Here is a 14,647-nt window from a genome sequence, read left to right on the forward strand (position 1 = left end):
TTATTTTCTAACAATGATAGGATTTTTTTTAAAAACTACTTTGACTCTCAATCAATGAACACTATTTTTTAGTTCAAAAGGAGCTTCCATCCTGCGACAATTGAAATGCAGGAGAACACTTGGATGATGAGCAAACCTGACGTTTTGTATTGGAGCCCAAATATATTTGATAAAAAAAATAAATCACTGAATTAATAAAAGAAAACCACTCATCAGTCTGCAAATTCTCAATTAAAATTGAATTTAAATACAACAAAAATCATCTAAATAAACACAAAGGAAATAAAACGTCTAATCAAAGTTACTTTAAATAGTGGCAGATGCTGCATCACGACTGAACCATTTAAATGACGGTGAAAAATCCACACTTTGCCAAGAAAAGGGTTGGTCAAAAAATAATTCAGCATCATGTCTCAGTGATGGGAGTCAAGCTCAAATAAAACAAGTACCTATTCTCATCTAAAACTACAAAAAAAATTCAAAACAATAACAACAACTCTGGTTTCACATAAAACGAGAGTTCACATTACGAGCAACAGCGCAGGGACAGCTCAGTAGATTTTAGTGATGGTCTTTTCGGGATTCCGCATCCTCCTTCATTTTCTGCTCCTGCATGCGACTACGGGCGGAGGCTGTGGAGAAAAGCAGTCGTGTGTTAGAGTTAGCTATTGGACTCATTCCAGGTTCAATTTGACAACATGAATGCAAACAGTGCAGATGTGAACTCACTCAAATCATTGAGCTTCTGGAACAGTGTTGAATCTCCATCAGATTTGCTGTTTCAAAAATGACAACCATTATGCACTCCCAAAACTATTAATGATGTAACTACGTCTCATGCCACAAGAGGGCGCTTTTCACCCACCTTCCATCTGTCTCATCTATCCCATCAGCATCAAATCGTAACCTCTTGAGAATTTTCGGGGCGCCTCCGTGATCTGAGATTCTCTTCAAGGAGCGCTCGCCGCTGCTGACCATCAGGTTAATCTTTTGGAAGCAATTAGGTGTCTACACATGAGGGAAAATTGAAAAATGAAATTATGCATGAGTACAAAGCCTTAAAGTGGTTAAAAACAAAGACAAAAGGAGCATACCCCAAATGATTCACCGATGGAGACCAGCATTCTGCAAACAGACAAACAAGATCAGCCAATCGGTCAAGACATCGATGCGGTGCCACTGTGAGGCGCTGACCTGCTGCGGGGAGTAATGATGCTGGGGGAGCGCGAGTTCTTCATCGGCGAGATGTACACGTTGCTGCTTCCGGGCACGCGCAGAGGTGAACTGGGAAATTTGTAAGGACTGCGTGGAATTTGCGGGATCGGAGAGATGGCGGGCGGCTGAAGGGAAAGATTCCGGTCACTCATGAATCAGATGTGTAGCAGAAGGGGAACATTTAAAATACACAGGAGTAGAGGAAGCCTTACTCTTGTTGACGCATATTGCAGGATGTTGGTTTTCAGCTCCTGCATGAAAATGTCGTTGTAGAAGATGATGATGGAGTCGTAGCGGCCCTCCGTGATCAACACATGCTTGAAAGTCTGCACAAGAACAGATGTCAAGTTGAGAAGCCTGGGAGGAAGGGGCTTGAGAAACGAGGCTTGTCCAAAGCTGGCGTCACCTCCTGGTTGGTATTTGGCATGTTCTTGTACGACGACACGATGGCCTTGAAGCGCAGATCCAAGCCCTTAACTTTGCATATGGCGTACATGGCTGACATCATCAACTAGAAGGGAACACCAGCGTGATGTCGAGCGGACCAAAATATGAGCATATAAGACGGAAAATTTGACTGGGCTACCTGGTCCAGATGCCGATCTCTCATCAGCTCGTACTTGTGCTGCAGCGTGTGCTGGAAGAGCGTCCAGATGATGGGCTCCAACTCCGGGTGGGAGGACAGCAGATAGGAGCAAAGCATCTTCAGTCTGGTGTAGGCCAGGCGGTACACTACAAGGAGAGACATATGACATTTCTTACAAGTAATTTTTCTCATAACATTTTTTTTGTAGTGAATCCTACATTTCTTATAGAAGAGGCTGAGTGAGTTGGACTTCAGTTGCCGAAGGTTCTGACCCACAGCTTGGGTTGCGGGGTGACTCCGCGCCGGAGCGGCGGCTGGAGTGCCCGGCGTGGTGGCGGGCGAGTCGGGCGGCAAGATGCGAAGGCACGGGCGAATGGGGGACAGATACCTGACGCAGAGAAAATCATGATTCTGAACCATGGCGCATCATTGAAGCTCACGGACTCACAGGTCGGCCGCTGTGTGGTTGTGCTGCAACTGCTGGCTGAAACTTGCAAGTGTTTCCGCTTGTTCCACTGCGCCGCCTTCATGCTCCTGCTTCAACAACTCCAACAGAGGCGAACCCTGGAAGAAGCAATAAAAAAAATAATTTCTAATGCCTTGAGTTTCTCGTGAGACATGATATGAGCAAACTCATGTTGCACTTGGGTGCGGTTTCAACAACAGATGCAGGTACAGACCCGCAACTACTGTCTTCTTTTGGAGTCTCGCCACATCTTGCTCATATTTGACAGCTCTTCACTGACATATGGTTCACATGCAAAGTCCACTGGTGCCTTTTTATTAGCTCAAAGTGCAAACACTGCTTTAAATTAAAAAAAAAAAAAAAAGACTGTAAACAAAAAATGATATTGAAATTGAAGGCAAGTGCAAATCATGAGTAGGAAGGCTTTAACCCGGGGTGGAAGCTCCTCCCTCTTCTTTTGTCCTAGATTGAGCGTGTAAAAGACCTTCAGACCGAGCAGGGTGGCTCCAGGAAACACAGAAGCGATAGGAGACACACCAAAAAAAAAAAGAAGAATCGCTTCGTGTTTACACAGCTGAATGCAACTTTTAAGGAAGTGAAAGAACTAAAGTGCTTCCCATCGTCCCCGATTATCCAGAGGTACAAGGCAGGACGCTTCGATAGAGCAAAAACAAGTATCGAGTTGAGCTGCGGAAGCTTCTTGGAGCCATTTTTCGCTTCCAATGCAAATACAAACAACGGCAGATGAACAGGTTTGACACGCGCCACAATTCCACTCTGTAAATGTTGCCGTTTGCTTGAAAAATGTTCAACGGTACGCTGGGTGCCGCTCACACGTCGATGTGCAACAAGAGCGACGACTTCAAGTACCCGCTCTACAGCACCGTTTTCAGTCTGGTCTTCGTCTTTGGATTCTTCTTCAATCTGTTGGCCGTCTACATTTTTGGCTGCACGTTAAAGACGAGGAACGAAACCACCACGTACATGATCAACCTGGTGGTGTCCGACTCGCTCTTCGTCCTCAGCCTGCCGTTTCGGATCGTGTACTTCATCAAGCGGGAATGGATGTTCGGCAGCGAGCTGTGCAAGATTTCCGTGGCGCTTTTCTACACCAACATGTACGGCAGCATCCTCTTCCTCACCTGCATCAGCATCGACCGTTTTCTGGCCATCGTGCACCCGTTTCGATCGCAAAGAATACGGACCAAGCGCAACGCCAAACTGGCCTGCGTCACGGTGTGGGTGCTGGTTCTTTCCGGAAGCATCCCAACCGGGTTCCTCCTGGACACCACCTCAGACAAAAACCTCAACGCTTCATCAAACTACTGCTTTGAAAACTACTCCAGTAAGCAGTGGAAGTCAGAGCTGTCCAAGGTGGTGATGTTTATCGAGACGGTGGGCTTCGTCATCCCGCTGATGGTCAACCTTTTCTGCTCCGGCATGGTTCTACAGACTTTGCAGAAACCTCAGACCATCAGCCGCGGCGGCAGCATCAATAAGACCAAAGTTTTGAGGATGATCGTGGTGCATCTACTCATCTTCTGCTTCTGTTTCATCCCCTACAACGTAAATCTCATGTTCTACTCTCTAGTCCGGACCAAATTCCTCAAAGGATGCTACGCCGAACACGTGGTTCGAACCATCTACCCCATTTCTCTGTGCATCGCCGTGACCAACTGCTGCTTCGATCCCATCATTTATTACTTCACTTCGGAGACCATCCAGAGCTCCATCAAACGCAAGTCCACCGTGTGGCACAACGGCGTCAAGCTTCTCGACAGGTTGCAGGGAGACAGCCCCAGATCGACACACAGAACTCCGCCCTTGAGGTCTCTGAAAAGCAACCTGACGTATACAGAAGCTTTACAGTCTAAAAAGAATGTCACGATGTGAAGACTTGTGTTGGAGAAAAAAAAAAAAGGACTCAACTGAAAACGTGAACAGGAACCAAAGAGTGTTTGAATGGACACAAATGTGTGGGAACTTGACACAATACAGTCCCCGCCTCGTGCCATTATGTATTAGCGACTCTTCTTCAAATGTCAAACTTTCCCTGCATGCTATTTTGTGTGTGTGCTGAAAGCAGTATTAGAGCGGTTTCAATGTACTTCTTTTCAACAGCTTTCAGGCACTTTACTGAGAAGTACGCCCTCAGAAAGATTCATTCTGAAAGTAAATAAAGCAGTTAAGGGTTGATTTTATGACCAAACTTTCGGTTCTCCCAAGTGAGTCACACCATTGCTTTCGTCACGACTATAACTAGCATGAGCAGCTGATGCCGCAAATGTGCGATGACTCAAAGAGCAGCCAGGTGTGGTTAATGAGTAACAAAAGCCAAGGGGTCAACTGTCCGTCTCTTTCATAATACTGCAAGAGATATGAAACAACAGAAGTGAACCAAAATCCGTCCTCGTGTTGAAAAAGTGGACACGGTGCGGCTTGATTGGACACTGACTAGTTGTCCTTACTTGCAAAAGCTGAGAGCTACAACATTCCTGTCAGGAAGCTTTGCCCGAGGGGTTCTGCTCTGACACGGGGAAATGCCTCACCGCCTTTACAACATCAGCATGCGAGCAACAACACGCTTTTGAGAGACGTGTCGGATTCCAGACTAAATTGCGTCACACCCGCAGGATTGTGAGCGAGAACCGTGATGAAGCAGCAATGGCAATAGCAGCAATTCACAACAAAAAGTTCTTTGTCATGAAATAAAAAATAGCACGGTCAATGGTCAAATAATTTTTTTGTGTGACTAGAAAAAAAAATTGCTGAACGGATTTGACCTTGTTTTTGAGTAGCGAAAAATATCACTGACCGTCTCCCATGCGATGCGCTCCATAATGAGGTTCTCACAGGTCTCCAGATGCTTGACGATGTCTTTGCTGAGAGTTGGGTCGGCTTTGATGAAACTCTCAATAACTTTGTAGAAGTCAAAGGCGCTGAGGTTCAAAACATTCAGTATCCATGGAAAGCACCGGTTCGCTTCGTCTGGGTCGCCGCCACTGCGGCCATTGTTGTGACCGCCAGTCTTAAAACTGCTCTCTAATAATGAGAAAAAACAAAAACAATGTAAGGATATATCCAGATTCCAGACTGACTAGAGTTCAAACTTTCAATATTGAAAAGTTCACCTCCGTATGTTGCCATGACAACCTCCAGAGCACAGGCCAAGAGTGAAGTGTGGAACGTAGCGCCATTGAGGAGTTTGCTAAAATGGAATGTAAGTAAATTAAAACCAAGAATACCCAACGGTCAACTAAAGTAAAAATGAATACATGAATCGAAAAAAGCATTTATACCTGAAATTTTGCACAGAGAGTCGTTTCTCTTCCTAAAGCAAACCAAAAAAAAAGCACAAAAAAAATAAATAAAATTATTATAAGTAACACATTTGATTTCTTGTCTCAAATTCATCCTCTGACTTTTTTTGAGAACAGATTTTTTTTGCTCAATGACATTTGAAAAACGTTTGAAACAAATCCAGTACCGATTTCAGCATCGCCTCCATGACCTTGTAGTAGAGTTTGACAGCAAGTGTAAATCTCTGGTAAAAAAATAAATAAATAAAAAATAACATCAAGCTCAATACGTAGCAGAAATATTGCTCCGCATCTCGAAGCGTTTCTTGAATACCTGCTTCCCGAGACTGACCCAACTCGAGCCAGCTGCCTCAGCAAACCTCTGGCTGAATTTTGATCCCATTGTCTCCAAACGCTTCAGCACATCCCGAGTTGGATCCACGGTACAGTTCTGAAAACACAAGAGTCGGGAAGTCACACATGGGGCTGAACTTTTCATTTGGGGAAAAAAAAAAATTGTGGAGACGTGCCTTGAAGTAGGTCTCTAAATTGGCGGACGGACAGTCACCGCGAGAGGTAAGATCTCCTCTCAACTGTTGGATGGAGGTCATGGCGGCTCTGACGAGAAAAAAAACAAGCCAGCAATTATATATCACGTTGGAATGAATTTCATTTATCAGCTGGGGACGCAAATGACAATAATTTAAAAAAATATTTGATACCTACCCGATTGGAGTCGGAGGGACGGGTACGGCATCTTCTTCCGGCATGTTCTTTTTAGGTGTTCTCTCCACTGGAACCCTTGGAAAGAGGATGTATGAATTATGCTTTTTTTTTTTAATTTCCATTTCAACAGACAGTTTTGAGTTTAAAATCCTTACGGGTCCACTTTAGGCAAAAGAAGCGTCTCATCGCTATCCAAAAATAGTCGTGCATCAACGTCTTTACTCTTGAGGTAGTGCTCTTCGTACTGCTGGTTGATGCTGCTGGCCTGTGGTTGCAAATAAAATGTCATTTGAATGATAGCTTTTTAGATAGATGTTTGTTGCAATAAACAATCCATGTTGTGAGAACATTCACAAGGCGCACCTGAGGTAGTCCAGAAGATTTGAGAAGATCCAGAGACACCAGGAAGGCAGAGAAACTGGTCTGGTAGACATTTTTGACCTGCAAACTCAATTAGCATGAAAGCACATTCAAATTCAAGATGATGCTCATCAAGACGGAGGAAGACGGACCTCGTCTAAATTGCACTGATTCTCCTTGCACAAGGTTTCAAGAAGCAGCATGTCCACCTCTGGCTCGGTGGCTCGTGCTTTGGCGTTGTACTGGTTGCGGGGTGACGTGCGTGTGACGGGGATCTGGACTTTGCTGATGGATGATTCTGACAACAACAATAATAAACACTTGATTTTCTCCACTGGCTGCATACTGGAAAAGATTCACAGATTGACAAAAGAGCTGACAAATAAAGCTAGTAAAAGACTTTCAAAAAAATTTCAATAAATAAAAACAAGAAATAATAAATACAAATAAATTTAAATAAATAAATATTCTGTCTTTAAAAGCTACAAGGAAGTAAACGCTTATCCGTGGGCAGAATTTCCTCTGGGTAAAAGGAAAGAGAACAAAATGTGATAAGAACATACACAACAATATACAAGCTGATAACAGCATCGTAAAACGTCGTTTATAATCTGCAACCAATGACGCTTGTTGTGTCTTACGGTAAAGAGGCTGCAGTAGTTCAGGAGGGCATCGCTTGATAAATAACTCGAGAGTGCACAGCAGCAGCTGAAATGATATGACCAGGTCATCCTCCATCTGCAAGGCCTTTCCTGCGCAAGAAACACCATTGCGGTGTCAAAAGCAAAAGCCATTGTTGGGCAACAGAAACACAAGTATCGGGACCAAAACATTCCAATCCAGTAAGACTTAACTAACCCTTGGCCAAAAGGAACATCGTCCAGCAGCTCCGCATAAGCTCGGTCACTCTGAAAAAAATAGACAGTGAACAATTAAAAATCAGCATGCAACCATTAAACCAAACAGGAAAATATTCAACTTACTTGGCTTTGGGGACCTCAACAAAGATTTTTTTGAATGTCCTGAAACAACAAGTATTGTTACATTGTAAAAACAGGTTAGCCATTTTGAACTGCACTGCTCTGTGTGTGTGTGTGTTAACTCACTTCTCAAATCTCTGGTAAAGAGCCAGCATCACATCGTATTTGTTCTCCAAGCGCGTCAGTGCTGAATTCACCTTGGAACTTATTGCGTCCAAATTGACGTCCAACTTCCGAACCAGAGTCACAAACTGCTTTAGACTAATAAGAACACAAAACATTGTCATATACAATATTTAGCTTCAAAATCTAAACAGACAAGAGCATTTATTTGCTGGTATTGCATAATACATTATCATGAATACTTACTTCATAGAGACTGCTTTTAAGACCTGAGTTATGGTGAAGGAAGCAGCATCCATGTCGATCACAACCGCGTACAGACAAGCCCCCCACAAACTTTTCTGATCTTCCTAAAGTGAGATGATTGAATATTCAAAATTTTGGAGTCATTGAGAAAGCATTTAAATGACATTTTGTATAGAAGCTATACAACTGAACTATTAAACTAGCTTAAACTTTGTGCAGCTATCAAACTAATTCTAACAATGTGTAACCCCACTAAAATTGGTTTGGACTCATAAAACTACTTAGTTTGATAAGGGGGTATGATAAAAGCATTTACGTACAGCAAATTCATCTAGGGACTCCTGACGACTTTTGTACATCTTCCAGGAACGGTCACAAACCAGATCAGACACATGGAGGCTCTTGCACAGAGCAACAAAATCAGCATCCTTGTCTTTGTGCCTAGAAAGTGGGGACAGATCACAACTTCTTTGACAACCAATTTTCGCACTGATCTAGTGCTAACGTACCAAATGTTGTCAACGAAACATTCGATTAAAAAACGACTCGGCTATCTGAAGTGGGTCGTTTGTCAATGACAGTTTTAACGTAATTTGAAACAAGCGAGCCCATGTATTGGTTGAATTGTAAATTTGTTGAAAGGTTGGTGGCTTACTTTTTGACCGCTAACTCGGGGCTCGTTTTGATGTCCGGAGAGGAAGTTTCAGGCCTCTTTTTCGTCTCTTTGTTTAGGGTCGTCCCGGCACTTCGCCTCTTAGGTGGCATCTTTGTAACCCGCTAACAAACAAGCAGATGCGACAATTTTGGAAATATGACAAATTAAAAAAATACTGAATTTAAAACCCAGTCCGCCGGGTGTGTTTCGACAACACAAAACATAGGAGACTTCCGGAAACCGAAGGTGGTAGGGTTCGATTTTACTCACGAGAATGCACGCTGTGTAGTTTCTGTTTCAGGCGACTAATACGTGCACCCACGTAGTTGGATATGAACCGTTTTAATCTTTTTGTATGAGTAAAGTCATTTTATATTATTTATTCGGTACCGGTAATGGACGTTTGGTTGACCGTTTCGCAGAGCAAACCGCAGTACTGAATAGTGTGACCGGAAAAGTGTGAAAAACGAGCGAACCCAAAACTCATGAGACAAAACCGCGGGAAAACGTGTACGCAACATCCGCTATTTTGCATATATCCCGCAGCCATACGTCACGTCTGTCTCGTTGTGTTATTATGAATAAAATAATCAATTATTTGCTATATAATATGCCGTTTATAAGCTTTAAGTTATGATTGCCCCGAGTTTCTTTATTTTACACTAAAATGTCTACATCAGTGTTTGTCAGTGGATTCGCTTTAGTACTTTGATTCATCACTGCCCTCTTCTGGTAGCATAGCGTACGTGCTTGTAGAAAAGTAATGATACTAAATAAGGAAACTACAAGTAATTACAAATAAAATTATGAAGAATTAACCTTTCAGGAAAACGATTTAAAAAGTTAATTTTATTCAACTTACCTCATACCAGATAAGGTGCCTTTACAGGGATATTAAATGAAAACAAATGATAAAAACAGCACACAGAATAAAGGCGGCACCAATTTCCATCCTTATATTAAAAACAATTTAAATACACGGTATACAGCTATGTTTAAATGACTTTACAATAAGAAGTCAAGAACCTTTAATGACAATTGGCCCTGTGAAATGTGTAAGTCTACAATAAACTAGATAGTGTTGTAAAATAAACATTATTTGGCATTTTATTTAAGCTACAAACACATTTATTATATACCTATTATTCATCTTGGGTAGTATATTGGGTGTAGATTTGTGGCAATAGTTCCATAAGAGACTGTTCTTACAGACTATATATAATATGATCATCAGAACCTATGTACAGTTTAAATTACAGTCCACTTTGAGAAAATATTGAAACAATTTAAAAAGATAAGTCATAAATAAAGCAGCATTCTCTAGCAATAATTTTGCGCGATGAAATATGGTAACGGGTTTTATCCCAACCTAAAGCAAATTAAGTCATAAAATTTTAAGTTCATTATAAAAAAAAAAAATCTGCTCCTCTCTGTGTGGTTCCTCATGTCGTCAAATCCCTCTCCCCTCCTCCCATGTCATCGCAGTAAAGTCCATGTCAGTGAGAGTGACTGAGAAAAGATCCTCCACCCTTTCAGCAGCCACATTCCCCCCCACACCCCCTGCGACGTTTGACCGCCAGGAGTTCAGTGGTTGAATTGATTTGTGGAAACGCTGCAGAAAATAAGCACAAGACACAATGTAAAGCTTCAAAGTTAGATTCATCCTGGAACAGGTCATGATACTGACTTCTTTCAGTGTTCCAGTTTCCTTGCAGATGGCTACAATGGCCCAAATGAGGATCTGCAGACAGCAGGTCGTAGCCATGCATACCCCCAGCGCTTTCCCCCAGCGAGGATACACGTAGCTGCCGTAATGGAGAGACGTGCTGTACATCTCAATGAAGATGTAGGTCAGGATAAACTACAACCACAAACAGAAACCGAATGAGTCGGGGGGAGGACAATGTTGACTCGTTTTCACTCACCAAAAGAAGAAAGGGCGTGAAGAATACCCAGCATGCTTTGAAGTACAACAAAACTTTAGTGCACCAGGGAGGGCAATAACGGATCATGTCGATGATGTCCTGGCAAAACTGGTTGACTCCTGATAAACCAAAATGACAGTTATCACCCAGAATAAAAATGAAGAGAACATGGATTACAGGCTTCAGTGAAGCAATATGGACTACCATAGACGAAGGAGATGCCAATGCACATGAAGAGGGTGAGGATGATGAGACCAAAACTAGTGCTGAAGGAGTCAATGAGAGTGAACCAGTAAATTCCCCCCTATGATGACAAAATGGAGGATGGTGGTTGCAGTGTATATTTATATTTAAAAAAAGAAAAGAAAAAAACCTACATCAGTTACTAAGAGAAGACCCATCAAGTAGAGGCAACTGCAAAGCGCGGCAAGAAACAACGACTTGTGCTTGGTGTTCCTTCGCAGTTGTGGAAACTCATCCAGTACCGCAGTGGTTATGCCCTCGATGTTGCCAAACTGTGACGTGGTAGAGCACAAAGGATCATCAAGTGTGCAGGTCAAGACAGAAACGCTAATATGTCTTACAAGCGTGTCAATCCCCAGCATGAAAAGCATCAGGAAGAAGAGCACGGACCAGAACGCTGAGCCTGGCAGAAGAGCGAGGGCCTCCGGGTAAGCAACAAATGCTAATCCGGGACCTGTGACCCAGAGAAAGAAAAAAAAAAACATAATTTGAGCAGAGTAAACACATTTTGCAGACATGTGAAGTTATAATGTACCGGAAACTGCCACGTTTTCAACCGGCACGCCTCTCCTCCACGCCATGTGGCCCAGAACTGAAAATATAGCAAAGCCTGCAAAAAAGCTTGTGAGGCAGTTTCCAGTGGTGATAATGATCGTGTCTCTGAAATTAAAAAAAATAATAAAATAATTAAGGGGACAACGTCATTTCCCGTGTTGCTCATGTAAGTGAACTCACCTGATGACATTGTTGTCAAACCTATTATAGGAGGCCATGGAAAGCACTCCTCCAATCCCGATACCCAACGAGTAGAAGATCTGTGAAGCTGCATCATTCCAAACCTTTTAAATATGTGAGCGGAAATAGTTCAGGTCAAGGAAAAATAATCTGCGGTGGTTTGTGACGCCATCAAGAACATTACTGCTCATTACCTGTGCGCTGGTTAATCGTCTCCAGTCGGGCGTGAGGTAAAAAGCGATGCCCTGAAGAGAGCCTTCGAGAGTAGCACCTCTTATGATCAAAACTAGCAGGACGAAGTATGGGAATGTAGCCGTGACATAAACCACCTAAAAACACAAAGCGACAGTGAGCACAACTCACACAAACCACACGATGATGACTTTGGAAGTGGGTGACCTTGCCAGCGCTGTGGATGCCCTTCAGCATACACAAGAAGACGATGACCCAGGCAGCCAGGAGGCACAGGGCCAGGGGCCAGCGGACTGGACCCGGGTCATGAAGGCCCGCGCTGTTCACCACACCCAGCACACGCTCACTTAACAAAAATCAAATAAAAAAAGAATTGGTGAGTCTCATGAAAATTAAATGTCTGCTGTCATGTATTTGCGCACTTACTTCCAGAAGATCTCCGAGGGGCTGAGACTTTCCCCACTGGAGCCGTTGCAGATGGCAGCGTTGGCGACGGCGTCACATGACCAAGGCAACGGATATTGGAACGAGCTGCCCAGGTAATAAAACGTCCACGCCATAATGACGTTGTAGTAAAGAGACACCAGCACAGCCACACACAGCATGCCAATGCCGATACCTGCAACATTGAAAATCAGCAGCCTTTAAGACCTTACAATTCGTTTTGTGTGTTGGCACCAGTCCCATTTAAGTGCTCGCTGAACGTAAAGATATGTATCTTGAAATGTTGGGCATTATTCAAATCTCCAGAAACGCAGTTTTTTATCAGTACATCACATGTCCAGGCAAGTGGCCACAAGGTGACGCAAAACCCCCGCAAAATCTCCATGGCATCGTGACCGGGCAGGTGGCCACAAGGGGGCGCAAATTCCCCGTATGTCGGCAGATATAAGTCTAATAAATGTTCTGTGGTACCTTTAAGCAGAGGGCAGCATTTCCATACGGTGACCGGGCCGGCTGCTCCATACTGGCCGAGACACAGCTCCATGAGGAAGAGCGGAACGCCCGTGACAAAGAGCATGATGAAATAGGGGATAAGAAAGACACCTGGGAAAGTAGAAAGACATGTCTCGAATTTGAATACATTGGTGTATTGGTTAAGATGTGGTCAAAGAAGGGGAAATAATATCCAGTTTTTTGTTAGGGGGTTTGGGTATTACATTTACTCGAGTACATTGGACGTGAAGCTGCATAGCACAGAGAGTGGGACTAACGAATAATATAAACAAAGGATTAGTGGAGTATTTAAGTTCAATCGAATGAACGGCGAGCCAAAAATGATTACAAAGGCAGATCACACCCAGATTTACTCAAATAGGTGTGACAAAAGTGTAAAGGCAAACACAAAAGCCATGCAAATATGCTTGATATCAGCACCCCTCCCTTACCTCCTCCATTGCGATAGCAAAGGTAAGGGAACCGCCACACATTCCCTAAACCCACGCAGTATCCGAGGCAAGAAAGCAGGAACTCGTACTTCCCGCCCCAATGGCCCCTGGAGATGGGCGCGTTCGAGACGGGTTCTGGACTCTGAGTTGGAGACTCGAGCTGTGATCCAGCGGTTGTGTGGTTCAGGCCGTTTGCCGTATGTCCATTCAAATTGATCGAATTCTACAGGACAAAAAGCACATTAAATGTAATTGAATAACTGATTTGAGATAATATCTCAACTTGGCATGTTAAAGGCCTATTTCGAGCCCATTGTTCCGCCTCGCTGTCAAAGTTAAAAGGAACAATTTTCACACGCTGCCGCCAAAGGAGGAAGTTAAGATAATGGCAGTTCTACTTTAGGTGCTGTCAAATTGTGAGGTATGATTGGCATATTTATGAAGCGCAAATTATACAGGCTGTCAGTCACACACACACCTTCAAAGGTCTTATTAGACCTCATCAAAGCTTGACTTCCTGAAGCATCAACTCAGCGAGCATCTAAACTTTAGGATGAATAACAATCAAGAATAGTAAAATGATACTTAAATCATTGCTTATATTCCTCATAAAGGTTTTATGGTGGTGACAATCTGATTTTAGAGCAGATTATTTCTTCAGCATTCCCATCAATTCTTGTTTTCCTAAGAAATCTGAAATTACCCTGGAATGGATCGTGGGGGCTTCTGAGTTTTGGGTTACGCTGCGCAAAAAGTCTTCCTCAATGCAATATAATATTGCCAGTTTTTTTTTCTTTAATGAAAAAAAAAGTATTCTCTGATTTCATCACTCTCCATAGGCATACTTCTTTTCAACATATATTATGTTGGTGTCAATTTTTTTCTTTTTAAGAAAATGGACTTTTATAACGAGGACATCATACAAATCTCTCAAGGCACATCGATTATAGATCGTTTGATTTAATTGTGTAATTATTCCCAATGAATCGATTCATCAAACGCATTTTGTTGTAGCTAGAAATGCGATCCCGTGTACAAACGGGACAACATGGAAGAACAGCTTAGCATCAGCATGAAACGAGGCTAAACTTTCTATCAATTCATTATAACGGCTCATTAAGATTACAGATACAAACAACGCGAGGCGTAGGTTGAAAATTGTTACAAATTGCTACGGTTTTTGTCGACAGTAATGAGTAAAACAAATATGTGGACGGACAGGTTTGACAACTTCACCTCTGCTTTGTCTTCGAGCAAGCGAGGAAACTTTACCACCACAAATTAAACAGCATCTTAGAAAAACAAATTCTAACTATATTTATTGGTAGAATACGAAGCTTTAACACTACCTGGGTGATGCTGGGCCTGACCAAAGAGGGGCTGACGAGTTCACCTTTGCGGCCGTCGTCCCTCATCTCCAATTCCACCCACTGGCACAGGTGGTTATTTAACTATTGGATCCACATGCTGCATATTACCGCTTTACGGTTATGGATTTAAAAAAAAAA

At 42.9% G+C, this 14,647-nt stretch overlaps 3 protein-coding genes across 3 annotated transcripts; 1 reads left to right on the forward strand and 2 right to left on the reverse strand.

Annotated features, from left to right (window-relative positions):
- Nucleotides 1-224: 224 nt before the first annotated feature.
- Nucleotides 225-9,096, reverse strand: rb1 (retinoblastoma 1). The gene is made up of 28 exons (XM_049741707.2): nt 8,927-9,096; nt 8,657-8,778; nt 8,322-8,442; nt 8,002-8,105; nt 7,759-7,893; nt 7,636-7,674; nt 7,511-7,560; nt 7,294-7,404; nt 6,805-6,950; nt 6,656-6,733; nt 6,448-6,557; nt 6,293-6,367; nt 6,097-6,184; nt 5,901-6,017; nt 5,755-5,811; nt 5,567-5,598; nt 5,399-5,475; nt 5,083-5,309; nt 2,250-2,365; nt 2,020-2,189; nt 1,802-1,947; nt 1,622-1,726; nt 1,428-1,541; nt 1,195-1,340; nt 1,095-1,125; nt 866-1,008; nt 730-776; nt 225-632 (listed from the first exon to the last, which is right to left on the reverse strand). Exons 2-28 carry the CDS (start codon nt 8,764-8,766, stop codon nt 562-564), a joined length of 2,766 nt encoding a protein of 921 aa, XP_049597664.1. The 5' UTR covers nt 8,767-8,778; nt 8,927-9,096; the 3' UTR covers nt 225-561.
- Nucleotides 2,734-5,597, forward strand: LOC125981772 (lysophosphatidic acid receptor 6). Its single transcript, XM_049741711.1, has one exon. It carries the CDS (start codon nt 3,072-3,074, stop codon nt 4,158-4,160), a length of 1,089 nt encoding a protein of 362 aa, XP_049597668.1. The 5' UTR covers nt 2,734-3,071; the 3' UTR covers nt 4,161-5,597.
- A 389-nt stretch (nt 9,097-9,485) lies between the features above and the next one.
- On the reverse strand, nt 9,486-14,627 carry slc6a7 (solute carrier family 6 member 7). The gene is given in 16 exon segments (XM_049741708.2): nt 9,486-10,268; nt 10,344-10,517; nt 10,582-10,700; nt 10,786-10,885; nt 10,959-11,096; nt 11,166-11,278; nt 11,360-11,484; nt 11,560-11,663; nt 11,754-11,888; nt 11,959-12,097; nt 12,178-12,370; nt 12,667-12,798; nt 13,140-13,362; nt 14,489-14,559; nt 14,562-14,585; nt 14,588-14,627. Coding segments are annotated over 16 exon segments (1,977 nt in total). The 5' UTR covers nt 14,613-14,627; the 3' UTR covers nt 9,486-10,106.
- Between the last annotated feature and the right edge of the window lie 20 nt (nt 14,628-14,647).

The sequence above is a fragment of the Syngnathus scovelli genome, chromosome 15 (genome assembly GCF_024217435.2).
Source record: "Syngnathus scovelli strain Florida chromosome 15, RoL_Ssco_1.2, whole genome shotgun sequence".
Lineage (NCBI taxonomy): Eukaryota > Metazoa > Chordata > Actinopteri > Syngnathiformes > Syngnathidae > Syngnathus > Syngnathus scovelli.

Coding starts and splice junctions, on each gene's coding strand:
- rb1 (XM_049741707.2), bottom strand. CDS start 8,766: ATGCCACCTAAGAGGCGAAGTGCCGGGACGACCCTAAACAAAGAGACG. Junction 6,368..6,447: donor CTTTTGCCTAAAGTGGACCC/GTAAGGATTTTA, acceptor CCTCTTTCCAAG/GGTTCCAGTGGAGAGAACAC. Junction 1,341..1,427: donor TGCAATATGCGTCAACAAGA/GTAAGGCTTCCT, acceptor CTTTCCCTTCAG/CCGCCCGCCATCTCTCCGAT.
- LOC125981772 (XM_049741711.1), top strand. CDS start 3,072: ATGTTCAACGGTACGCTGGGTGCCGCTCACACGTCGATGTGCAACAAG.